The sequence below is a fragment of the Prinia subflava genome, chromosome 1, assembly GCF_021018805.1.
Source record: "Prinia subflava isolate CZ2003 ecotype Zambia chromosome 1, Cam_Psub_1.2, whole genome shotgun sequence".
Taxonomy (NCBI): Eukaryota; Metazoa; Chordata; class Aves; order Passeriformes; family Cisticolidae; genus Prinia; species Prinia subflava.
The window spans coordinates 121,399,331-121,426,192 of record NC_086247.1 but is presented as its reverse complement, the minus strand read 5'-3'; the positions used below and the strand labels follow the sequence as shown (position 1 = coordinate 121,426,192).

At 38.3% G+C, this 26,862-nt stretch overlaps 1 protein-coding gene across 5 annotated transcripts in view; it reads right to left on the bottom strand.

Moving 5' to 3' along the window:
- Window positions 1–26,862, bottom strand: part of OSBPL3 (oxysterol binding protein like 3) — an 85,791-nt gene that overhangs the window by 16,508 nt on the left and 42,421 nt on the right. For 2 of the 5 annotated variants that reach the window (XR_010082044.1, XM_063410324.1), the window contains exons 4-17: window positions 22,497–22,616; window positions 22,254–22,307; window positions 21,924–22,037; window positions 20,991–21,161; window positions 17,296–17,422; window positions 16,363–16,466; window positions 16,126–16,218; window positions 15,333–15,489; window positions 12,807–12,937; window positions 9,981–10,088; window positions 7,059–7,193; window positions 6,270–6,363; window positions 3,030–3,280; window positions 1,052–1,189 (exon numbers count right to left, since the gene is read on the bottom strand). Coding sequence is in view for 4 of the 5 variants with exons in the window: in XM_063410324.1 (XP_063266394.1) it covers window positions 1,052–1,189; window positions 3,030–3,280; window positions 6,270–6,363; window positions 7,059–7,193; window positions 9,981–10,088; window positions 12,807–12,937; window positions 15,333–15,489; window positions 16,126–16,218; window positions 16,363–16,466; window positions 17,296–17,422; window positions 20,991–21,161; window positions 21,924–22,037; window positions 22,254–22,307; window positions 22,497–22,616 (1,797 nt within the window). In the remaining variant the exon portion in view is untranslated. The remainder of the gene's footprint in view (window positions 1–1,051; window positions 1,190–3,029; window positions 3,281–6,269; window positions 6,364–7,058; window positions 7,194–9,980; window positions 10,089–12,806; window positions 12,938–15,332; window positions 15,490–16,125; window positions 16,219–16,362; window positions 16,467–17,295; window positions 17,423–20,990; window positions 21,162–21,923; window positions 22,038–22,253; window positions 22,308–22,496; window positions 22,617–26,862) is intronic. The other 3 variants (XM_063410333.1, XM_063410342.1, XM_063410351.1) reach the window with 3 other exon arrangements.

Below are 26,862 nucleotides of genomic sequence, written 5' to 3'. Positions count from 1 at the left end.
GTAGCACAGTGATAAACTAGATACGTGAACTTTAAATTTAATTCTTGCTTTGACTGCATTACTTTTTGTTGGGCTTTTTTTCCCTCCTTATTTTTACTCTCACCTGTGACATTTCCTGAGACTAAGGAAAGATCACATAACATTTCTTTTTGTCAGTTCTAAAACATAATGTGCAAAATGCTGTACCTTCACAGGCAGTCAAAAGCACTTTCCATTTCCTAAAGAAAGCCTCTTAGAAGTCTTTCTCTTATCAAATTTCTAGGTTGCACACCTTTGCCCACTTGCCCTTTTTTGTATTTTTTTGTTCTGTCTAGACAGAATAAGACAGCTTTCAGTCATCTTACTTTGCTAGGGACCAGGTATTTGAGCTTACCTCTTTTTAACATGTGCTTCAAGTTTAGCAAATCTGGTAGCTTGGCTGGTTTAAATTTAATATTTTTCACCCATACTTAATAATTGTTGTCCTACTGTGGTTTTATCTTCATAAACACTAAGACCATGATGTGCTGTATACATCCTTCACCTATTCAGATGTGGTAGCAGATTTGAAAGGCTTCACCAACTAAGTTTTTGGACAGGAAGCAGAAATAGTCATGGTGCCATTGGAGATACTTCTGGTTGATTGAATCACATGAGGGATACATTTGTTATAAAACAAGACATTAAATAGCTGAGGATATAGTAATTTTAATGATCACACACAAAAGAAAATGACAAGAGTGTCAACTTTTGTTGCAGTTGTGATCAGATTTCAGCATGGGGAATTGCACTCTGCTTAACCAAGTTATCTTGTTACTGGAGCAGGCAGCCCGCCAGCCTTTGCTCCTCGAGTGTCAGCTGCTGGTTGTGATGTTCCACGCCAGACTCAGCAGAATTTCCTCAAAAACCAATTCCCTTTGTTTATAATTCAGCAAGGTCCCTTGGGTTTTGCAGGGATCAGGTAATGTAAAGTAATCTTGTATTTTGCCTTTAATTCTAGAGGATTCCAGCCACACATTTAGAATTCAGCGGTGTATCGAGTGGCAGTTCTAAGGGTTGCAGGATACAATACCTGTTCTGCAAAGAACTGGAAACCCTTATCTTCACGAATACATTCATAGGTTTCTCCAAGCACAGGATTAAATGGCTTACTTCCAGCTCGGTAGTAACTGGATGCATAGGCAGAGACTGCAAAGGCAGCTATGTATACCTGGGAAGTACAGAGTTATGACTTAGATTAATTAATTTACAACAGACACAAAAAAATAAAAGCAAGCTTCATCCTGATTCTGTATTTTTCCCTTCATTTGCAGACTACAAACATGCACACCTCCTGCAAGCTAAGCCCTAGTTCACATATTAGAGGATTATTCAATTTTCAGAGTCATTCAATAGGTCAGGGATAGAATTATTAGGGTCAGATACTGCAAATTTCATCAACTGAAAACAGTGTTTCTGAAAAGTGTCTGAAACAGTTTAGCATTCTGCAACACAGTTCAAAGAGGTAACCTTAAAAGTCACTGTTAAATTGTGTATAATAATTGGTTTTTACAGTTATATCTGTGACTCCATAAATGTACCAACTATCCTTTTTGTAAATATGGCACTGGAAGTATTGGATGAGTTTTCACCAACTTTGCTATTTTTAATGCTGTTTGACTTAATTTTTTTCTCTACTGGGTGCTATTACCTTATAATGAAACTGTTGATCATGACTGACACACTTTCCAAATTTTTGCAGTCAACTCAAGAATAACATGAGGAATTAGAATTCAGGGTTGTTTGATTCAAGTCTCTTTTGTAACACTTTTTTTCCTTTTTTAATTCCCTTTTCCTCATCTTGTGAAAGTGCAGATACTCTCTTTTCACAGTTTCAGAAAACAAATCCACTGAGGATAGGCTCTTTTATGGCTTTATTTTTATAGGCTCTTTTTAACTATTGCAATCACTATGCGACAGCTAGCATTAAATTTTGCTTCAGGAATTTCTCAAAGGCAAAGAATACACCAGTCGGAGGTAATTTCCAGATGCTTGGGTGTGGGGAGGAGGGAAAGGTTTCTCTTCCCTCCCTTTTGAACACCTACTGCTCATTTCCTTTTCCTTTTAGCATATGTTTCCAAGAGAACAAAAAAAGCTATGGACTGAAACCCCCAGTGAATGACCACACCCTGGGAAGAGGCCCCAAACTGTAACCCTTGAAAGTGTCAGAATGAGGAAAGAGATTTTTCAAGCAGTATTTATAACATGACTACCTACTCTCATTAATAACCTAATTTTGAGATAAGATATATTGAGTTGAAAAGGCTTAATTCAGTTTATGGGAAAATCTCTATCTTCCATTTAAGAGAATTTAGGGAGCTTCTAATCCTTTATTTATGGGCTTGCATATTAAGTAGCTTTTGTACACCTGGAAGCAGAACAACTGAAAGGCATTTCTCTCTTGTTCTTTTGCCAAATGCAGAATTCAGGGCTCTGCACTGGCAGAGGATGACATCATTATTGTACCCAACACACAGCACACAGCCTGGTTTTGAGATCCTGAACATTTTGGATAAACACAAAAACTTCAGAAAAAATAGTTAATAAAAACCATGGAGCTCATTTAGTTAATGTAGAGACATCACAGTCATGTAGGGCTGGAAGATCCAGCATCTCTATGAACAAACACCAGATCAGACACCCTTGAAAAAGATCTATTGTAGCTTTCATCTTTGAGAAGGAACTAAGTTCATTCCCATCCTCCCTTTTTGCTGTAAATTTTTAATATTAGAGAGCAAGAGCTGCAAAACAGAACCAAGCTCCTTTTTTGTTTAAACTTGCAGAACAGCAAGGTACTGGAGGAGAGAAAGACTTTCTGAAACAGCAGCGGAGATGGAGCAGAAGAGTCAAAACCAGTGGCTGTGCCAGTATGTAGAGACACCTTTGGAGAGTTTGCCTCTCAGCTGAGAGAAACAAAACAATGAACACCTTCATTTCTCCAGCATTGCTTTTATGTTTACTCCATTCTAATTCTGTTACACGTTCCTAAGTATTTGGAACGAGGCATTTACCATCCGCTCAAAGGGGTTTGGCGTGTGCGCTGCCTTATCCAGGAGCTCGCTGTACTCCAGCTCCTCGCAGAGGCGCTGCAGGGTGTTCAGTGGCTCGTTTAACTCCACGGGCATGGCCACCTTGGAGAGGTCCTTCCCTATGTTGTTCCTCAGGATGTTCCACAGGCTGATGTTACTTGTGTTAGGGCACGGAGCTGGTAAACATGTTCTCCGTTTAGAATTGCATCCGATTCCGCTTTCAGAAATGCAGTCTGAAAAGGAAGGAAGTGGCAGAACAATTCAATTCACATTTTCTTACTTTCATCCCCTTTGCAAAAATACATTAAAATGCAACCATCTTTTCTTCTGTCAAAACTTCCTTCCACCCACGATGCATTTAAGTAATTCACTTGTGGTTTGAAAATAGCCTGTTATAAAAATGACAACATTAAGAATAACATTTTATGTACATTAACGGAAATAAAATGCCAAGTACAAGATATGCATAAAAACGACCTGCTTTTCCCTCAAAGTCTGTAAGAAAAGGCTCAGACTTTACACCGAATTTCAGAAAGTAAATATTATAACTATTTTATTTGCAACAGAGATGGATTCCTATCTGTTTAGGGGACATAAAACCTCCTTCCTTGACAGGGCTTCAATTAAGTTGACACTTCTCAGAAGGTGAGATGTAACTTACAGATGCAAGGATAATAATTACTCCCACTGATCTTTTCCTGCTTTTTTGCATACTCCTACCAGGGAAATTTACTGTACCATGACTTTACATTCAGGTTGCTCCCCATAGCATTTAAACTTAGTGATGTTACTTTGAGATACGCCCATACATTGATGGAGAACTGACATGTTTCAAGGATGGAAAAGCTGAACCAACTGTAGAGCTATGGGTTTGCTGAAGATAAAAAAAAAAAAAAAAAGACTCAAGTCAAGAGTCCTTGACATGAACATCTGAAGTCTGTGTTGCTATATCAAAGCAATCAGAACAGGATAAATAGTTCTAAGTGGGCCATGACAGGATTTGTAGCAAAATCCAAGTTGAGCTACAAGCTACAACAACAGGCACTACTCTGAAGTGATTATATTGCTTAGCAGTACATCACTTTTGTTAGAGAGTGGAATGTGTTTGCCACTACCAGAACATAGTTTATCTTTCCACATCCTCAGGAGCATCTAGGAAGCTCCTGCCTTAGGATCAGTACTATTTGAAGACATTCAGGCACAGCCTCAGTCTGTCAACCCCTGTCCTTTTCTGGCTTTCCTCACACAGCTCTGTCTTGAAGGAATTAAACCCACACTGGGCAGCACATCTCCTTCTGTGCTACACATGCCTGAAGAATCCCTGCCCTTGAATGCACTTAACCAGCACTTCCTCTTCTCTGCCACTGACATAAGCACAGCATTCAGGCAGTGCTTACAGCAGGGACAGGTGACCACAAGGACAAACTTCTCCATGCCTGCCACGCCTCCCAGCCCATGCCTCAATGTGGAGCTTCTAAAGGGTTATCAGTAGCCACAGAGTTTTGAAGAAGGAGTTTCCTCCTTTCCTGCCACTAGCAAACTAGAAGTCCTAATACCTCATATGACTGAGTTACTCTAACAAGGTCAGGTGAACTATTTGCAGTCCCTTGCCTGTATCTTTTTACTTAAAAATGGCATTGGCATCATGAGTCAAATCTACCTGAAGGAATTATACTGCTGAGAGTTAAGGAGCTGACTTCTATACTTCCTCATTGAAAGAATTTATTTAATATCAGAAGAGGCCAAAAAGAAGGATGCTCCCTTAGATACCTCAGGAATGAGGTAAATGCTAAAAACTTATCCTTGTTTAAAAGAGCTCCCAGAAATGGGATTTGGCTATGTCTTTTGACAGCTGCTAATTAAAAGCAGAATACCAATTGACTCATTTACATATTCTGGACCAGTCCATTAATTGAGGTAAGCTACTGAAAAAAACAGAGTAGGGCAAGAACTTCAATACTCATATGCCAAATTTTCTAAGCAATGAAGTTTGCCTGGTCTCCATTACAGAAAGGCCCAGGCAGTTCTGGTTTGTAAGAGCTGTGACAGACAGGATGAATGCTGAAGGAGGCTCAGACATTTGACCTCCACTTAGAGTCAATAACTTTCGAGGCCAAACTGGACCATTATCAACATCTGATCTGACCTCCTGCATTACAGTGGCCAGAGGATTTTGTCATAATCCCACAATTTATGATGCAGCTAAAGCCCTGTAGGAAAAAGACATCCAGTTTTCTATTAATGGCAGTGGCAGGCTGCCCAAAGCACAGAAATAGCAGGTACCAGAAGCATGCAGAGGTGCTTCTTATACTGAAGAGCTTCAGTGACAGCCTTTGTTAGAGAAAGATGAACTGCCACATTAATACAGCTTTCCAAGGTCCAGATCATGAGATAAATTTATTTGTATACTTTCTTATCTTAAAGGAAAAAAATAAAAAATTCTTCATTTTGGAGAGTTACAGAATACATATCAAACTACCCAAGTTTATAGGAACCTGCTGGTCCCTGGAGATGATCAGGAAACAGCTGCTAGTAAGAAATCACTGTTCAGCGTTTTTGAAATTAAAAATATATTGTTAGACTAGGAAGAACATTGTGGTTAGCTGAAATGAGTTGAAGGCACAAAGCCAATTAGGTTGTAATGACCAATTTTTCTCCTTTTTTTGAGTCTCATTCTATTAGAAAGACAAATTAGCATATGTACTAACAAGACTATCATGATTAATAAATGCAAGAAAAAAATTCTTATGGTCATGCACCAGAGCTGCCAGTGAGTAATTACTCTCATGCTCCTTTAAACACTGAGTTCTGCTAAAACAACAGGACTTTCTGAATGCAGTGTTAAATTGCAGAGTGAAAAACAGTGTGAGAAGAAAAAAAAAAACTTTTTGTAAAAATGAAAGCAGCTGGGCCTTACTTCTTTGAAAAATCCTGTGGCCATGAGATGCTGAGAGGGAGTGGGAGTTGCATCAAAGAAGCCAAGAAAAAAGGTGTTTCCCTGCTGATACAGAACTACCATCCTGCTTAATCAACAGTGCCCAGATAAGCAGATTAGCAAGAATCTGCTGTTCCAAACCAATCTGAGTCTATTTGAAAAAAGCGGAGGCTTTTTACATCTCAAACCCCGTAATATCTAATTATTTAGTAAGACAAGAAAAAAATATTCCAAACAAACAGAAACAAAATTCTCAAACCATGGCATAAAAAATCCACTGAACTTACCTAAAGTTTGTCTTTCATTCTCCATGTCATTGCTTAGGTTATCTTCTGAGACATTATCACTGATATCACTTACATATGAGTCATCATCTGATACCTGAGTGTGGGGTGGGGAAAAAAGCAAGAAACATCACTCAATAAAATAACTCCAAATGCATGTGGAAATTATTAATTTCAGCTGCAATTATTGTTTTAATACAATTGAATCATTTAAGCTGTGTTTCAGAACTACAGAAAAGTATGGAAAGTCTTAAGGAGACACAGTTGAGTTTGGGAGAGATCCCTGTAATTGAAATTTTAACTTGAGTGGATACATGCTTCCTCTCCTTGGCTTCACAGCTAAGAAGGCTTTCCTCATATCAAAAGCCAAGGTTTTTATGGCGCCCAAGAGAGGAAACAATGATCTAATAAATTTCAATATGCATGACATCAGCCTCAAGGTACGCACAGGTATCACAAGGACAGGTATGAATAAGTATTTTTGTGATGCAATTCCCTGGGCACCTGTATAATGACTCAAGGCAGACTACAATGTCTGCAGTATCTGCATATGAGCTACTTAATTGCCAACTCCTTCACTGTATATATTAGACTTCTTCATAATAATTGCTACCCTTTATAGTGAAGAGACAATGGCAACAAATAAATATAAATGAAAAATTAATTTCTAAATGTTTTGAAAATTTAAATTTTCTGGCAGTCTTCTGACGTACAATTAGCACTATGAAAGATTGCATGTCAATAAGCAGATAAGAAAATACATCTGAATGATGTCAATCTTCTTGCTCAGACCTCATTTTCTGAAGAACTAGCAGACAGTAGGACTTCCTGTGCATCAAAAAATTCTGTGAGAGAGTCAGCGATAGACAGTCTGCTTTCATTGGAGACCTGGTGAACCAGACCTCTGCCTTCTTCTCTTGAATTTTCCTGTTTAAAAGAAAAAGAAGTTTTGAGCAGAGAAGTACCAGAAAAAATATCCATACATGCAATTCCACAGTCTCCTAACTTGAAGGGGTGTAAAACACTAGGAGAAGATTGCACATGTTCCTCTTCAACTAATGTGAAATATAGCATGTGTTTTGAAGTGGGATTTAAAACCAAAGTAACACAGACCAAAGAGAAGGAAAAAAGAAGGAAAATAAAGCAATGCACATTGAGTAAATCACCTACGGTGCTGCATATAAAAATGCTTTGCTACTTAAATGATTTAGCCAAATATATCCAATATATCGTCAAAATGCCCACAAAAGAACAAAAATCCCATCTCTTTATATTACATCCTAGATTCACATTCCTTCCTGATCTCAGCAAATTAATTAATCTTTTCCTCCTCAAGCCTTTCTTAATGCAAAGCCTGCCATAGAGTAGCCTACAAAAAAGAGGGGTAAAAAGTTGCTTTCTTTACAGTAGTATGTTTTCCTAGCTCTTTTTCATCTCTAATTTACTGTGCTGTGCTTTGGAAACCATTCTTCATATCCACACCTGAGATATCTCCATGTTACCCCAAACCAACGTATTATTAAAGCCATGTAACTGGCATTGCTTTTGCTGCTGGAGGCACATTTGACTACCACAGAGATCTTGACAGCCCCTTCCACGGAAGCTCTACAGATCTTTGGTGTAAGCAGAGCTCCAGGAGATGGCCTGGCACAGTTGGGGTGACCAGTGAGACTTCTCACTCCGTGGTGGCAGTAAAAAAGTTGGAGAAGCTTGTGTGCTACTGCTTTTCCAGATAACTCCACGAATGCAAAGGAAATGAGCTGTGCTGGCCCAAAGGAGTGTATTCGCTGCTCTCAAGATTTTCTGCATATAAGCTTTGCTAGCTTATAACCATGACTTTCCTATTGTAATTTTGCAGGAATTTCAGTATTTTATTTTCAGAACAACATAATAAACAGTCTGACAAGCCCACAATCAAGCTGACAAACCTTCTTTCAAAGCTTTTCTGTTGGTAGGTTTTGCTATCATGTGGAATGTTATTTGGTACACGCTGAAAATGGTGACATGGAAACAAAACAAACTGCTACACAAACGACCTGAAAAACCCCTCCTTTTACAGCAGGGATAAAAGAGAACCTTAACATTGCCCCTCCTGGAGGAAGGCAGTTACACTAGCCTACAAATAAAAGAAAAATACCTTACACACATAAGCATTGCTACTGGGATTGTTTCCAATACTATTTTGAATTTGAGAAGGAAAAGTGAGCAGGAAAGACTCATAAAAGAGCATCAGGTTTTTATATCTAACACATAAGCTTCAGTTTTTCGTGTTCCATATTCCCACTTTGGCATGATGAACTACAGTTAAATCAGCAATAGTCAAACAAAACTTTTCCCTTATGCAAAGGCTTGAGATGCTGTTTTATACTGCTTCGATTTTCACAGGTGTATCACAGCACCAGATGTATCATTTAGTGACAAGTTTTGTGCAGTGGCCCTGTCTTCCTCAAAGCAGCACTACTGTATCACAACCCTCAGACAGTCTTAAAGTGAAGCTTCTGCAGTATAAGTGATTTCATCCTTAAGTGCCATCCCAAGCCATGCCAGAGGGAATTTGTGAATGCAACCTCCAAAGGACCTTCTGAAAGCTATTTTTGTCATGCGTGCCTCTTTGTGTGTGTATAGCACATAGCGCAAGTTCCAGAAATAACCCATTGTCATTGCAAGGACCTCCACTAAAAAAGAAAATAACTCCTGAAACTAAGTAACAATGCATTAATGCTTTTCTGGATAGCGGTTTAGGTGCTATTCAAATTCTTGCGGGTTTTAAAGCAAAAGGCATTAGAATGATCAACTACCTAATGGAAAAAAACCCCAAAACTGAACAGCTAAATATGACCAAAACACAGCTCCACTAAAACAGAACTGAACAGATGGAATCTGTTCTGGAATGACTAAACTGTCTTTAAAAATAAAAGGAAATAATTAGTTACATAAAAGCCCCAGCATTATATCCATTCAAATTCTAATGAAAGATTTATACTACAAGCACAGCAGAGGTTTCTGTATGAGTTAACATTTAGGAAAATCCATCAAAAATAACACGGTTCTGGCTTCCCTCACTAACACCATTAACACCTACATCTTATGACCTATAATTACGCTACATTCACATGTATTCTGCAGTGAGCCAAAAAACTGTCTGAACATCAGCAGAATCTCAAACTGGCTAGAGCTTGATGTAGAAGACTCCCTGGCTTCACATAAAGAAGACTAAATGGCTGAAAGGGCTCTTGTATGTCCCATTAACTTTGATCCTTTCATGGAAATGTCTGAAAATTGTTCTAAACCTTACATGATCCACACTGGTAGCCAACATTCTGGGCTAACAGCCCTTAGACGGGCAACAAAAAATCTGCAGAACTTAACAAGGGACTAAAAGGGCACGAGAAACAGTGGCACGAGGGTGAGGAGGCGGCAGCTCTGTACATGCTGAACGAAGCAGGCGGGAGGCGAGGGAGAACACCAGGAACCAGCAGCAAAATGCAGTGGAAGATGTGCTCAGGAAACCCGCTCACAAGGAAAGGCTTTGAAATCAAATATCACACAATGCATCATCAGAAATGACTCACAACCAGGAAAGCAGACTGGCTTTGCTAACACACCACACCACAGGGGAGACACGGAGCACAGGACAGGAGGCAGCTGTGCAGCACTGTCTACATGTTGGGGCTGCAGGAAGGGACATCACTGAAAGAGGAGATCCATACCCACCTTCACCAAATCTGGGCTTGCTTTTGCATTAGATGCTGAATCAATGATCTTAGATTCGGCATGTATTCTGCGTAACCGGTCTTTAAGATCTGTGTTTTGTGCTATTGCCTGGAATATTTAACAAAAATATTGGGGATATAAAGTTCTCTCAACTAACTCAAACGTGGCTTTATTGTATAAAAAGGGGCAAAGACTATTTAAAGTGCAGTATAAAACACCACCACCACCACGTCATTTTTTTTAACTGGTTCAGCAAATCATTTATTATAAATGCCTCAAACCTTACTCCTTATCTCTCAAATTAAAACTGTTTTCTTCCAGTATGAGGAAACAGAGACATGAGGGGAGGAAAAATTAAAGATGGCAGGGATATTTTTATTTTCAAGCTCCCTTCCTTCACCTCCATCTCCAACACAGCCTCTCTCAACATTAGTTCTTGCCACATCCAAAACCATTTGATTTTCTCATACTAGCAGTTTCCTTTGCCTTCCAATGACAGAGGAATAAGACAAATTCACACAGGTAACAGGTACAATTCGTGTCCTATCAGATTATAATGGCAATGGTCAAAATAAAAAGCCTCTACTGCAAACTCATGTTTATTACACTTTATTTACTTATGCTGGGTGCATCTGATAAACACATGTCAATTAGAGTAGACTTGTAGAAAGAGAACCTAACCCTGCAATGAAAACGTTGCTGAAATAAAAGATTGTGTTACCAATTTTGGAACAATATTGAAGATTTACATCCCATTTTAGTAACTTGAATCATTACCAGGATGTGGAGAACCCTGCTGTTTACACATCCGCTTTATCCCACAAATGCTTCTGCTTTTGGCAGTAATTTGTGCTGAAATTCTCTTGGGTGAAGGAAAGACAGTACGCTCAATGTGATGATGGAGGGGAGAAACTTATCTCTGGCTTTACCTACATGCAGTCTGTATTTTTCATAAAGGCATATATACCCCTACTGTGTCAAATGCTCTGCACTGTGTTAAATCCTTAGCAGGCAAGCGCAAAATAGCTCTCCTGTAATAGCATCTTCCCATTTAAATTATTCGCTACAAAATGTTTTCTTCTTTCTGCCGTCTTCCTCCTCCCCCAAACCAGAAATTTGTATCTTTTCCCATTTGGTATTTCCTTTTCTTAGAACGTGTGTAGGTCAAGGATACTATCTTAATGAGAGAGAAGCAGAGGCAGATATGCTAGTTTTGTAGTGGTTTATCCACTTTAAATCTGTTTGCTTTTCTTCCACTGCCAGGCTGACGGGAGCAAAACAGACTTGTATTTGATAGCTTTCTACCTGCGAGGGATTTTTTTGCACCTCCTGTACAGAAAACAAACTAAAATGAACAACAACAAACAGTAAGCCAAAGCCATTAACACAAGACTCTCTCTTGCAAGGAGACAAAAATATGTCAAGTTTATCATATCCATGCTTCCAAAGATCTTCAAAGGAAGCTCATTTCATTCTCCTACAGGATCTCTGCTGTACAGGGTGAGAAAATTTCTGTTGGCATCATGACATTACAGATGTGCAGATTAAGAAGAGCCCTCATAGATGATTACCTTGCTGAAACAAGGTTCACAGATGACTTCTGGATGGGCCACAAGACTAATTAAGTATCAGATAATAGCAAAAGGAACTATTTTTAAAGGACAAGTACAGGACGAAGATGGACAACCAAATTTCACTGCCCAGGAAACAAAACAATTTATGCTAAGCTGAGTGTTCACTGAGTTCAGCAATCTTAGAACTGATTTTCTGATATAAAATGGTAGACAAATAACACTGGAAAAATAAAAGTAGCCTATTCAAATATCAGAATTGGAACATCTAAAAGCCAAAACCAAAGAAATGCAAGTGAATGAGTAGAGTTATGAAACAGGCTTCAACTTTCTGTAAACACTGTGCAGTCATTGCAGCCTCTACAGGTCCAGGCAAAGAGCCATGTCATACACCTCAAAACTATAATCACATGCAGCTTTTATAAAGCAAAGGGAAGTTTTCATACTGAAAGAATTCTAAGATGATCTACATCTCATTGCTCAGTGCCAGAGAGTCTTCCCTGCCTCTGATGTGGTGTTTGCAATGAACATGGAAATTTTAAGGCCATGGTAATGATTACCCTCATTGCTCTGGAATCAGATCAGTTTGGTTGACATTCCTAAACATGAACAGAAAAGTTCTGATCTCAACCAATTACATAAAGCACACCAACCAAACTTCCACCTTTTAAAGAGCACAATATTCTGTCATTTAGAGCTCTGCCCTAACAGCTCTATTGCTGCTTTTAGGGTACTCAGAGATAATTGAGGTTGGAAGCCAATACAAACAAGCTGTACTTGAATTTGCTTTGTAGTGTCTTGGTGCAGCATGGTGAAGCTCTAGTGCATTAGAAGGGACTTCTGAGTACATTCAGCCACTCTCACCTTTATTTTATGCCAAGTCTTACAGTCAATATTTGAGTGCTGTTTAAGTAAAGAAAAGCAAAAGGAAACCTGCAACCCATCAGAAGTTAGTAGCACGTTTAGAAAGAAAGCAGACTCATAGTCGCAGAGCAGCCCTCTGATTCTTCATCTCAAATGATACAGATTAGAATACATATCTAAATCCATCCGTCTATCAAACTAGAATGATTTGACGATACCTTTAACATTTAGCAAAGTCTTTGAAAAACATGTTCTATAATAACTTACTATGATTAAATTCTGCAAATTTTAGCACACAGCTGACACTAAAGAAACAGAAAATAACTACTCTAAAATTTAAAAGTACTGTCTGATGACAATGAAGCTCGGTGAACTTCAGCATGTCACTTACAGATGTTAAGGCATTCTTCAAGCCCACTATTTGTGCAGATGGAGATGAGGATGCATCGTACTCCAGCATCTGCTTCAGCTTTTCTCTCTCTGTTGATATGGTGCTGAAAGCTGACCTCAAGGTGAAGTAAACTAGAGCCATTTCATAAAAAGTGACAGTTAAAAACAGTTGTTACCAATTCTATACACACCAATTATATAAAATTCCAATAAAGCATAATTTACAGTGACAGAAACAAGAATTCAAGTTGAGAGATCCGGGGTGGGTTACAAAAAACAAGTAATATTAATCAAGGTAATAGGGTAGATTTTCTGTAGAAGACATGTTTATGATGAAGGCTGCTGGGTCAACTATATTAGCCACAGTCAAAATTACTCTGATTATTTGTGACAGATGGCAACAAAGCTAACTAACCACATCTGCTCTTCACTTTTGTTTCCCAATTAGCTTGAATCTTCAGATGGTCATGACTCTATTCCATATTCCTCTGTAAATTCCAGTGGGGGAGAAGAAGAGATGAAAGAAAAAAAAATAAAAGGGAAAAAAATAAAGTCATCAAAAAAAAGGCAGCTGTAACACATAACGTGCCACAGCTATCAGGTTAGTCGTTTCCCCACAAGCAAGTCAACTGGGGTGTTATGTTTTGTTATCTCTTTCTGTGGCAGAGAAATTTCAGCTTGTTACATGATTTAGTGATTCAAAGGGTCAGACCCTGAATGATGTGCACGTTATGCTGCTACTTCTGTTCCTTCCTGAGGCACTGTCACCGGCCCAATACATTTAAATCAGACAACAGATCATGCAATTTTAAAATCACTACAGGGCGTTTTATAGGGGGAATGCACTTTTACAATTTCTTTCACTATTACAACATTGCATCTTTTCTTTAATCACAAGGAATAAAAATTTATTTGAGCAGCATTTGTCTGTGCAGGTTTTCAACATTCATCTGACTGGAGTATTACAAGAGTTATGAGGACCTAATCAAATCCTGTAATACAGTCATGAGACTTGCCAATGCAAAAATGAATCCATTTACAGGGAAATGAAGATAGGAAATGTGAGCATGGATGCATGAAAAGGGAAAACAACAAGAAATTCCCAATAGTTCTCTCTCCTAATCATCTACTCTGACTTAACCTGAATCTTCATAATTTCACTGAGTAGTTACGTAACCTAATTTAGTCTTCTGCAAAATTATTCTTAAGGTATATTCCAACACTGCAAACCATTTCCAAAGCTAATTCTTATACCAGCCAAAGAAATCTTTAACAGTATCACAGGGTGGGGAGGGAAATATACCCACTGTGATCTATTCTCTTAGGCTTTCTTTTATATGTAGATAACATGACCAGAATCTTCAGTGACCTTCAATAACATTTAATATGCTGTACACTAAGTTTACTTTTCAAGAAATATTACCTATTAAACTTCTAATGTTACATTTTATTCAATTTGTATCAAAAAGATGACACCAGGTTTTTCTCCACTACTCTTACTTGGAAAGGGTGTGCTATGAAGCAACTTCAGAGAAAAATTCTTTATCCTCTTAGTAAAATGATTCTGCAGTCAACAGAACAAAGTTAGTTGTCCCTTCAAAGGTGTGGATCAATCTAACCAAAATTTCTGTCATGGACAATTCCAGTAAGATGATTGTGAGGTGATTTCTCTGCTCTGCTTAACAGCAACTTTTCCAACATCATCCCACCCTCACTTCCTTTCTTCTGTTGGAAAACATACGTCAGTTTTGACTATATTTGGCTTCATGAAGTTTACTACTTACATACATTCCTTACATAACAGAATCAAGATACATCAGCACCAAAGGGGAACAGCAAGCAAAGAATGCTTATTGATACCATCAACCATTATCATGTGCCAAAGGGGACAAAGCCAATACTCCCCAAAGCCTTTCTGCTATAAATGCTTAAATGCCTCCCTCACCAGGATCACTTAAACAATAAAAATGTTTCTGGTGCGAGGGTGATGGAACAAAGCTCTGCTAATGAAAAATGATTTTGAGGGAAGAAATATTTCTAGTCAAGCTCCCCCTCTGGCTGCTTTGCATGATTTACTCTTCTGTATTCACTAAAAATAGGTTACTACCATAGCAACCCTTGCATCACCAACAAACGTTGACTCTGAACTACAGTGAAGTACAGAGAATATAGAAAGATAAATGTGCCCCTATGCACAAACATGCATGCAAACACAAGAGAGTACAGTCTGCTCTATTTCTAGCAACTGATCTTAGGTATTTTACCATTTGGCAACAAATAAAACAATCTAGGCTTTTAGCACGTAAACCAAGGGGCAGTTGGCTATGAAATAAAAACCCTAAAAAGTGGTGATTAAGCCACCTTTTTCAAATGACTCAAGATCTCAACACTTGCAATTCCTCAAGGAAATTAAAGGAAGGGTGTTTTCTGCTTTATCTAAACAATAAACAGGAAGCATTCTCAGAAGTCCTATCACTATCTAAACCAGGATGATAAAAAACCATTTACAAAAGACAATTTCATTTACCTTTATGTGCAATGTGAAATAAGTCCTCTTGCATTTTAGTAAATTCTGATGATGTTTCAGAGCCATCAGAGTAATTTTTCTCCTCTACAAAATCTATAGTCGATAAGTTTGGATTGGAAGCATGCAGTCTCATAGGGGCAGAAAATACTGAAGGCACCTGTAAGTAGGATAGTAATTTGTGATCTTTTATAAACTGTAAAGAAAATTTTGTTTTATTGTACCCACATGGATTCCATGTTAGAGACACCAAAAGTGAAAAGAATTACTGTCAATTATCAATAAGCTTTGAATGGATGACACCTGGCAAATGAAACCAGAGATATAACTTTGCTAAGGTGCCATAATGGGAGATTGCCAAACTCAAAAAACCAAGCCCCTTGAGAGCTGTTACATATGCTAGGTTCTTTCACCCCACTTATAAGTATCTTATCACAATATCTCTGTATGCAAATGTGCACAAAACTATCTAGAGAATTTGCAAAAATATGTACTCAATTAAAACAAACAAACAAAAACCCCACCCAAAACAACAACAACCAAAAAAAACCACCGACAAAATAGAGAAGACTGAAAATAAGTAAAAAACATGGCCAATGTCCAGAAGGAACAGGACAGATTCTACTGCAGATATCAATGCCAACACATTTGTGTTTTGTCTGATATATTACCACTTAAAATGAGCTAACACAGGATGCTACCTAAAAAGGATTCATATTTCCTCAACAGGTCATGCCAAGAAGTGATCAATAGCTAAGGTTTGGAGGAAGATGGTCTCTGAAAGGGCTGAAGTTACCTGTAACATTCCTTTAGCCTCTTTCCCAACAACTCTGGATCGCCACCTTCTGTGTGTTCTCTTCTCCTTCTTTGGGCTTTCAAAAGGTCCAACCTGTTAACAACACACAGGACATAAACCATACGGACTGCCATAAATCTAACAACGCTAGGAAACATCTCTATTCTTTAGGATTTAGGGTTATTTTTTGGAATTGGAAGGGAAAATAGTTTTTGGGGTTATTTTTAAACAACAAACCTGCATAGCATTTATAGCAGGCGCTGAGTATGTCCTGTGAAGAACATCCATGCTCTGTAACAACTGGTTCATTTCCAGTAAATATGTGTGACAGTTGGAGAGGTCTGTTTGCAAAAAGAGAATATTTTCAGTTGCCCTAAAGTAACAGACACACTGACAGTTTTCTTTCTTTGCAGGTTAGTCCTATTTTGATTGCAGCTAGCTTAAGTTATTAATTGACTAAAAGCATTAGACTGCTGGAAAAATGATTGTATCCTATACATTGAAAATGTTGAAATGCATTTTTATGGTGTGTATAATGATCATGATATCTTTTCCTAGCTGGATGCAGAAAAATGAGAATAATGTGATAATTTCTGAAGTTTGAGATTTGTCAGAGCTCCTCATGGTGAGGGTAACAATGCCACAGGCATCAACACTGAATTGTGCATTCAGACTTAGAGGTGAGGCTCCTCTGCATTAAATATGAAACTCACTGGTAGGTAGAAATTTCACAAATAAGTATCACATAGACACTGCCAGCATGAGAAAGGTCTTCATGGTCTTAGGAAAGTATGAAAGCAGAGGGTGACTTTCAAGTCCAAAGACACAGTACCTTTTAAGTTACTAGGTTTTGGGTGCTTCCCTTTTGCCAGCCTAAGGATGTTCAAATCTTACTACTGAACATGATGTTCCCATATAAAAGAAAATGTACTGAAATGCATTCGTTCCTTGAAGAGTTGCCCACAACTGATACTCCCACATCCAAAACTACCAGTTCTTTTGCTAACAAGTGAGTAACCACTTAATCAACAACCACCTCTTTCCTTCCTCCAGTTTCAGAGAAAATTCTAACAGTAATGACTGCTTAGTGTATTATACTCTCATTGTTCATTCTCAAGAAAAACTAGGGGAAATATTAGGCTACTTTCAACTTCCTTCAAATATCATTACCTCTTGAGCATTTTTCCATGTCTTCAGAAGACTGTAGCCAAGATGAAATCCTGGACTCATTACTCGAAAAAGAAAATGACAAATTACCTCCAGTTGATGTTGAATTCTGTTTGGTCAGGCTGCCTGCCTGTTCCAAAGAAGAACAAGTGAATTATTAACACACAATATTTTCATGTTGTACGCACAAATTCTGACAACCAACAGCAGAGGACTATGATCATGGCCAAGGACTGAAGGCATCAATTACATGGAGAGGAAAATATTGTATGACCTAGGCTAGGTATATAGTCATTGACCACAATGCCATGATAACTAACGTAACTGCTGTCCACAAGCAATAGAAAAACTCAAAGTACCATGAAAATTTACTGAAAACAAAATTTTGAGGAAGAGCAAAGTTCTGCATACATTAAGTCAACTTAACACAGTCTTAAGCTGCACCAAAGGAAATATAGGTTGGATATTAGGAAAAAGTTTTTTATGGAAGAAGTGATCAAGTACTAGAATGGCCTGCCCACAGAGGTGGTGGAGTCACCACCCCTGGATGTGTTTAAAAAAAGACTGGACGTGGCACTCAGTGCCATGGTTTAGTTGAGGTGTTAGGGCTGGGTTGGACTTGATGATCTTGAAGGTCTCTTCCAACGTAGTGATTCTGTAAAACAATTAAAGTACCATATCTGAAGAGGACCAAATTTAGACATTCTGTTCCTCCTCCATGCTTCCCAAAGAAGCCCCAAAAGTAACATAGATGTAACACACATTTGTTAAAGCTATTTTTCAGTGTAAAAGCAAGATATCATTTCAAAGTTTGACACTAGATGTCATTTAAAATTTTACACAAGGTTGAATTACTTCAGCATGGATTTGTCTTGACAGGCCTTAACACAGGGCTGGCCATCTGGGTAAAGACTACCCTTTGACAACACCTCAGTAAACATTTTCACAGTTCAGTTTCAGCAGTGCCCATCATCAGATGATTCAAGAGGTGATGGAAATTCGGCATAAGAGCTAACTGTGCAGTATAATTAAGTATCTTCAAATGTGAAGAAATTTTTATCCAGTACTATTACCAGTTGATTGTGGCCTATAATGCTGTTTTCTTCTCTGACGTAACTACATATAATAGCCATTCAAATACCTAATTATTTGTACATTTTACTAAACCTTTCATTTTCAAGAAAACCTGGGTCAGGAAGATGCACAAATCACAAGCTTTGTCAACATCTTGTTAATAATCAGTTTTAAACTGTTTCCTAGTGCCATTACACAGACATTTTACTGGTTATGAGAAAAGCTGACTAAATTGTTTGGCTCTTCTCTGAAGCATACAATTTACAAACTTCATTACCTCCTGCCCACCCTATATCAGAGCTCCAGCAGCGCTAATTTTAATCTATTAATAAGAAACTTCATCTACCTCTCAGTCAGTTGTAGCTTTCTTAGTTGGCCTTTTTAAGTTTACAACATAACCACTAACTTGAGTTTCAGAATAAAATAAAATGCACCATCCATAAGGTGTCATTCAGTATTGTGTCAGTATGCAATAGCAGTAAGCATCAGTGAGCACACTTGTTTTTAAATTAATCAATGCAGCTTAGCTGGCTTATTCCTACATAAAGCTGTGTGAGCTTTACTCATATATTTAGACATATATATATACACACACACCTATATATCCAAATAATAATCTCAGCACCTTTAAAAGCACAAGTAAACTTCTGCTTTTAAATTTAATGACGGGCAATTATATTGGCAGTTTGTGAAACAATTTTACATTTATCTCTTCAGAAATTGGCCTCACTTAACCAACTTTTCCAGAACTCATATACATAAGTGACATGAACATGAGGACAGAAGGAAGAAGGGATTGCCAAGAAGCAGACAAGAAAGAGCTTGTGTAGCTCCAGTTTTCATGGTTTTGCTTTGGATCAGCACAGTTAAGCTTTAGAATCTAAGAATTCCATATAAACATGTGCATATACCTATACCTGTCTCTCAACAACAATAATAAAAATACGTGAAGACCGACCAGGTGTTGCTAAAAGCAAATAAAATGCAACTCAAAATTCACTTGATATACATTTCTCAAAATAACCTAAGTGCTGGAGTGATATCAGCTAACACCAAGCTAAGGCTGGTGCAAATTGGCAGACTTCCATTTAGCTTGAGCACAGCTAAGGTGATTAACTGCAGCTTAAGAACTATCCCCTTCTATTTTTCACATGAAAATAAGTAGGGCTTCTTTGCAGTGCAAATCTGGATTAATAGTCTGAATTAAAGTCTTTCATGCCAAAGAAGAAGTGTCTAGTTTCCTGACAGTAAGCATAGATTTTAGATATGTTGTCCACGTAGGTTTCTTTGGTTTGGGTGTTTGGGGGCTTTTTGAGAGTGTGGTATGTTAATGCCATTGACTTCGCAACGTTCCACTTCTGCCCTTGATATTCTTCCCCACGTCCATCCCTGCTGTCTTTCGTGAGAAAATAACCAAATGGCCACAGGAGGTTTGCCATTCCCTTGCAGCCAGTGCCTCAGGAGAGCAGGCTGTCGGAGCCACGCGGCTGCTGGCACACGAAATGCGTGCAGACAGCTCTGCAGAGCAGCCCTGTCACCGCAGGGTGAGTTATTGTTCCTTCGGCTGCCCGCTCACACAGAGCCCTCCCGCCCCAGCACGAGCACAGAGCTGTTCACACACAGGTCTGTGTTTGCTGAAACTCATCCTCAGTTACAGGGAAAAGTGATGGACTGGGTGCTGGGGAACAAGCCCACTCAGATCATAAAGTAATTACACCAGGGAAAAGAAAGCCTTAGGTAGAACCAGGGCATTGCTGCTTAGGAGTCTTTCTGGAGCTGACAGAAATAGTTACTACATTTCAATTGTAGTGACACAAAGGGTTTTTTTGATTCTCAGGAGCAGCCAGTGATTCTGCACTGGAGAAGAAGAGCTGCTTTGGGTGAAGGTCAGCCAGTGGATGTACAGACAGCTGAAGGCACAGAGGCTGTGCTCAGGCACAGAACACACATCATCTTCTATAAAACTGCAAAGAGGCCATTTATGGGGTTGGACTGAGCATTCCTCAGGTCATTTGTGAAACTAATTCACAGACTTTACTAAAAGAGAAGTACACTGCTGACTAGACCCATCCAGACCCCATATCCACCCACAGCACAGCCCTTTGGATTGATCTGAATGCTGCTTCTGCCTCCGTAAAAACATAAATAGTGGTCCCAGTTGATGTCTTGTTGTATAATTACTTATGCTTACTCCTTAGTTAAGTAGTTAACTTCAGTCATGTAAAAGGGGAAACAGTTTATGAGCTAAAGGATATATAGCAAAATGCTAAAGGGCAAAAATACCTACCTGAGTACTCTTCTGTGACTAATATTCACCAGCACGTATCAGACAAATACTGATATATGTCCCAAAAATTATGAGGATTCTTGCTCAATATACAGTATTGAAATTCACTATGAAAATACAGTTTACTGGATTAAAATAGCAAAAAACTACTATAAAATTTAACAGCATCATAAAGGAAACTTCTCGGGTGTAAATCAATAAATAATAAATATTCCTCTTGACATTTTAGAACATAACTTAAGTGCCACCACAAACTTCCATTATGCTCTTTATTTAATGAACACAGACTAATTTCATTCCTCGTGAAAGCTCGTTATTTATAAATAAGAACTATTACCTTTCTACCTGGAGCAGAATCACAGAAACCAGGGACAGAGTCCGTAGTAGTAGACACAGGGAAGAAAATGTTGTTGGCGTCATGAGGAAACATGGAGATTTCATTCTGACGGTACATTCTGTGATGGCGAAGTTTGGCTACCCACTCATCAAACAGCTCCTGAGACTTCACCTACACAAAATTTCAGGGTCCATGACATTCACATTCAAAATAAATAACAAAGAAATGATGGTATTTTGTGCTCATTCGACAGCTAGCCTGGCTGACCTTCACTGGCAAAGTATCAGGAAAGTTCTGCTAAGGATGCTCCTACCAAAACGCACAACACTGTATGCGCTTAGTCATGACAGAAAATTATTCAAAAGATAAAGTCATGAAAAAAAAACCAACCTACAGTTAGCAAATATGCCTTCCAATCCATAACACAATAGTAGAGCAACTTAGAGATTAAAAAATCCTTATAATTTGAATAAACCCTCTCACATTTAATTTGTCATTTCTTAATTGCCATAGTTAAAGCTAAGACAGTGTTTAACTAATTACAAACAGAAAACTGATTTTGGTGATGTATTTTAAACCAATTTATTTCACACGTATAAATATCCATACTTGACTGTGGAAAATATTTCCTATAGATAAGACAAGGATGAAGATACAGCTACTGAAAATAAAAGCACTTGTGCAAGAAGTGAAAAAAGCATTGCTAAACATGAGGCATCTTTAAGGTTTCTGTTCAGAACAGGGTTACTGGTTCTGGGCCCTGAAACAGTATAATAAGACCTCTCAAGTTATTAAGTGTAAACTAATCTGATGAGACTAAGAAGTTGTTAGTGTAGCTAACAGTTCTCTTGCTGTCAAAAAATAAAGTGCTCCACCCAACACAGCTTATGTCTTTAGTTTGGGAGCAAGGTTATAACAATCTTGAAGACCTACTTTCAGGTGGTATATCTGCTCCTCTGTATCCAAATCTATACACTTTGTTGATTTCTTCACAGACATGACAGAAAGTCCAACATCAATACACCCATGAAGTTTTCCTCTCTCTATCTGCAAAAAAAGTAAAAAGTAAAAACACAATCACTCCAGATGAAGGCAAAAGGATACATATTACCTTCTGAAATCAGCATTTCTTCCCCTCTCAACTTATTGCTCAGAACTGCTGAAAACTCTGTTTCTCATTGCCAACAGTAGGGAATTATGGCTATTTTGGATAAAAGAATGGTGTTACTTTATAGTGGCCTTAAAGGGTTTCAGATGACTTACATCAGCTCGGCATTTAGAATACTTCAAAATCCCTCTGTCCAAAAAGAAGTATCTCTGTAAAGAGAAATGTAAAGAATTAAAAACAAACAAAACACACTGAAAAAGCCACAAACGGAAAAATAGCACAAACACATCCTCCCCCCTTCCATTTCTTTGGATAACACTTTCTCTGCTTTTATGTAACCTTTTTGTCACAAAACACACCAAGTAAATCCCACTCAAGCTTTCAGATTCCTTTCCTACCTTGTGCCAGCCTTTCAGAGGCCATTTCCTCTTTTTCAGCAAGCAGCCCTCCTGCTTCTGTGGCTCCTGGGTACAATTCATTGCTCCCCGGAGTCCTTCTACAATTTCCCAGCTGTCCTGCTTAAACAGAAAATCCAAATGTAGATCTTATTTCTTCCAAAGAACTGAATTGTTAAGAGAGATTCAAGAAGAGGAAGAAGGAGGCTATAAGAAAAGAAGACAAAACCCAATTGATGTTGAAATATAAACACGGATCCACCTTTACACTTTGTTATGTATCATCAGAGAGATAAGGTTCTTTTAAATTTTGATAGAAACAATACCACTAAAGAAAACACAATTTTTATGACACTGTTCTTCACTGGCTTGCCAGAATTTTAATGTATCTTTTCCTGCACATACATGTGCATCCTACACACAGTGCATAACCATAGCATAGTCACAACTTAGCAAAAAACTTTCTGTCATCAGAGACAGAAACAGCCTATGTTAAAAGGATAGCTTTTGTAGGTTATGAAGCCAAAAATAAGGGACTAAAAATGAAGACCTTTTTCCATAAAACTCTTTTATCCATACTCAGTAAGTCAAGGCTTTGTGTTTGGTGCTAATTGCAGCCTCCCTAAAGTAAAAATAATAAAATAAATTAAATAAAAACTAAACTAAAAAAACAAATTAAAAAGCCAGGGAAGTAACTCAAGTACTATGAGTAATATGACATAAATGGAAACTACAAGAAAAACAGAAGTCACCCTTAATCAGATAAAACTAATTAAAAGCAAAGTTCTCTTTTTTGCCACCAGGAACTCTTAAATGAAAAACCCTGCAGCAAAACAAAGAAGAGTCTAAATCTCATAGTATTTTTATAGTTTTTATTTATGGAACAACTCCAAATGACAATGTAACATGAGTTTCAAGATTTCTGATTCAGAGATCTCATGAATTATTTATTGTCAGGATCTGGCAGATGTAGAATAATAAATAACTGACAAGAAATGGTATGTGCCAGTACCATCCCCTTATATTTGGAAAAGATAAAGAATACTTTAATAGAGCATAATAACAAAAAAGTACCAGTATGAAGCACATTAGGGAAAAGAGAACTATTCTAGGTATGTAAAGACTCGTGGTGCTCCCTGTAAGATACACAGGGAAGTATTCTCAAAGAGAACTTGACTGGCTCAAAAAAACCCCTTAAAAATTAAAAAAAATGAAACAAAAAATCAGAAAGTGCGCTAGCTGTCTTCATTTATACATCTTACAAATCCTTAAAATTCACCTATATAGACCAAGAAAAAATACATCAGGTAATATGTTCATTACTTGTGTAATAAGGCATTACAAGCAAACCATCTTTGAACAGGCAACTATGAATTTCACCACACTATTGGTGCCACTCTGCTATTCCTCTGTTATTTTCCTTGTGCCTCATTTAACAGAATAAACTGGTAAGTTCCTCTGCTTTCCTGTTTTGAGTTTAGTCTCCCAACACTCACCACAAATAGGCCACAAGCAGTGGAAATGTGGGGCTGAGCAGGTCCTGTCACTCAGCACCCTACAGACCATCCAATGATGTACTACCTCAACACCAGTCAAAAGTGCAGTTTTCCTTACCAATGTGTTCATGAGGGAACACATTTTGTCATATAATTCTAATTAAGAACTAACAGCAAGAGCTGTGAGATTAAGAAAAATGTTGTGTTTATGGTTTTGTTTCTTTCTTCTAAAAAGTAACCAGAAGAACTTAGAAGCTGCTTTGCCCAAATACCAAGCAAGCCATTTCCCTTGTTTTGCCAAAATATATTAAATCGCACGTAACTTTTCCACTGAGCGTTAATCTGGTAGTAGTGAACAGTAGATCCTTTTCAATATTCTAGTGTTGTACCTAATGGAAGAACTTTCTCCAGCTTTGGGATCAAGTTTTCACAGAGTCTGGTCAAGCATAAACACAGTGTATCATTGAAAGAGTGGTCTGACTGCAGGAGACAAGCAGAAATTTGGTCTCAATCAAGGAAGATTTACAGTACCATAGATTGTCTCAGGTTGGAAGGAACCCCACAAAATCATCTAGTTTCAACCCCTCTGCCATGGGCAGGGACATCTTCCACTAGACCAGGTTGTTCAGAGCCCCATTCAACCTGGCATTGAACATTTCCAGGGCTGGGGCCTCCACATGTCCCCTGAGCAACCTGCTTCAGTGGTCTCACAACTTTCACAGTAAAAAAATCTCCTTACAGCTAATCTAAATCTCCCTTCTTTCACTTTAAGACCATCCACCCCCCATCCTGTCACTATCAAAAATCATTCTCTGTCTTTTTTATATGTTCTGTTAAGTAGTCAAAAAGGCTGCAATGAGTCACCACGGAGCCTCATCCTTCCATAAGGGTAAGCTTAGAAAGAAAAGGACTCCTGAAATGAGACAGACCCATGATACTGGGTGTATGAGTTGAAGAGAAAGGAACCAGATGAGAAATAGCTCTGTCAATTACACCCATCTGGAATAAACACAGTGTTAAGAGTTTTGATCAAACTTTAGTACAGAATACAATTTTCCCTGCATTACAACTCCAATTTTGCCTGAACCTCTCCCTGCAGCACAGACACAAGGTGTCTCTTACATTCCTGCAGGAAAGTCGTATTTACCACAGCTCTTCAGGAGAGCAAGGTGGCCTAGAATGTGCCTTCTCAAATAAAAAGTGTGAAAATGGGAAGAAAAGCTGAAGTGGAAGCACTGCTTCCCCTCAAGCAGGCTTGACAGCCTGCCAAATCTCAGGTGGAAGGCAAGTCTGCTACTCATCTCTCTACCCTGGGAACATCACACTTCAGTTGTCAGCTGTACATAAAGGTAGCTTAGCTGCATTAGAAATGGATCCTCTTAAAAGCTCACAGAATACACGGTTTGGAGATGTGCTGGACACATGCAAGGTGCCATGATGCATTAGCAGAATCTGGTCCTCTTCCATATACATTGTTCCAGAAAAATCCAACCTTTTCCATCTGAACAAACTCTCACACTTTAAAAAACGCTGCTGCTGTGACAGGTTTTGGATCCATTCCCTTGACACAGACCCCACAGATCTTGACCAGGTTTTTTGTTTTGTGAGAGATTTGACACCTCACTGAATGAGGAAAAAGCGTCAGCTGGCTATTCCTGGGAGCAGCTGCAGAAGTGAAAGAAAACTGCTTACTCTCTAAAATGAAGGCAAATGAATCAGGCTGGTCGATTATCATCTCTACTCATCCCTCTGAAATAGCACAGGAGCAAATTGGAGACAAAGGATGTCCTGAAAGCATTCAGATTATACTCCCTTTTGCTTATTCTTAATAGGGAACTGAAAGAGATAGCCCAAAACATGGCACTAACTTGAAAAAAAAACTACACTCCCCCAAAAATGACCCCAAAACTCCCAGATGAATGATCTTAACAATTCTAGCATAAGTCTGATGTCTAGAGTGGTTGTGTTTTAAGATTATGATGCTACAAAATATTTTGCATCATTATGGGCCAAAATCTACACAAAATGATCAACACTGGCATTTGCTGCCCAGGAAGAAATTTCACTTGAGGCTGAGGGAGAAACAAGATCTTTACTTTTCTCAGGTCCAGAGGTGCTCATTTCAGATTAACACTGAAAAATCCCCCTGTACACACTCCTTGTCACATACTTGTTCTATGGCTGAGGAAAAAGCCCATACTTTGATCTTCAGAGATAAGTCCATTATTAAGTAAATATATTCATTTTCTTTGTTTGATATAATGAAAACTTTCCCATTTTCTGCAATATTCTGCACCATACAGCTCCTTGAGTGAAATTGTTTCAGGGGAAAGTCTGAGTCGTGATTCTGAATGGCTCTCAGACTGACACTTGCAGTTGCAGCTCCCTGAACAGATGACAGTGCCACACTTTCCTTCAGTGCAAAATGCAGTCAGTTGTACCAAATATTTTGAACTGACAAAAATAGAAACCTACTTTGTGGAGGATAAGGGTTGGCATCAGCTGCAACTAAGGCATTTGTTATGGTTCATAAAGTTGGCAAAAATAATTTAATTTTCTTTTATGGAACATGAGGTTTCTTTAAACAGTTCTCCTGTCACAAAGCTTTTCCCTGGTGGATCTATTTTAAAAGTTAGTTAACAGATTTTAAAATAACTAGCACAACATACCTTCTTTTGATCACAGGTCAATTTAAATATAAGGAAGGCAAAACTGGTTTTCTTTCCTCACAAAACTGAATTTGAGTTGTGTCTCTGTGGAAGAGATCCCTTTCCATAGCTGAAGGAGAGGGGAAGAGAAAAGCAAAGAGGTGGGAAATGGCAGTGGCCTCCAACTTTTCATGGGGCTTCGAAGTGAAGGTGAATTTAGTGGAA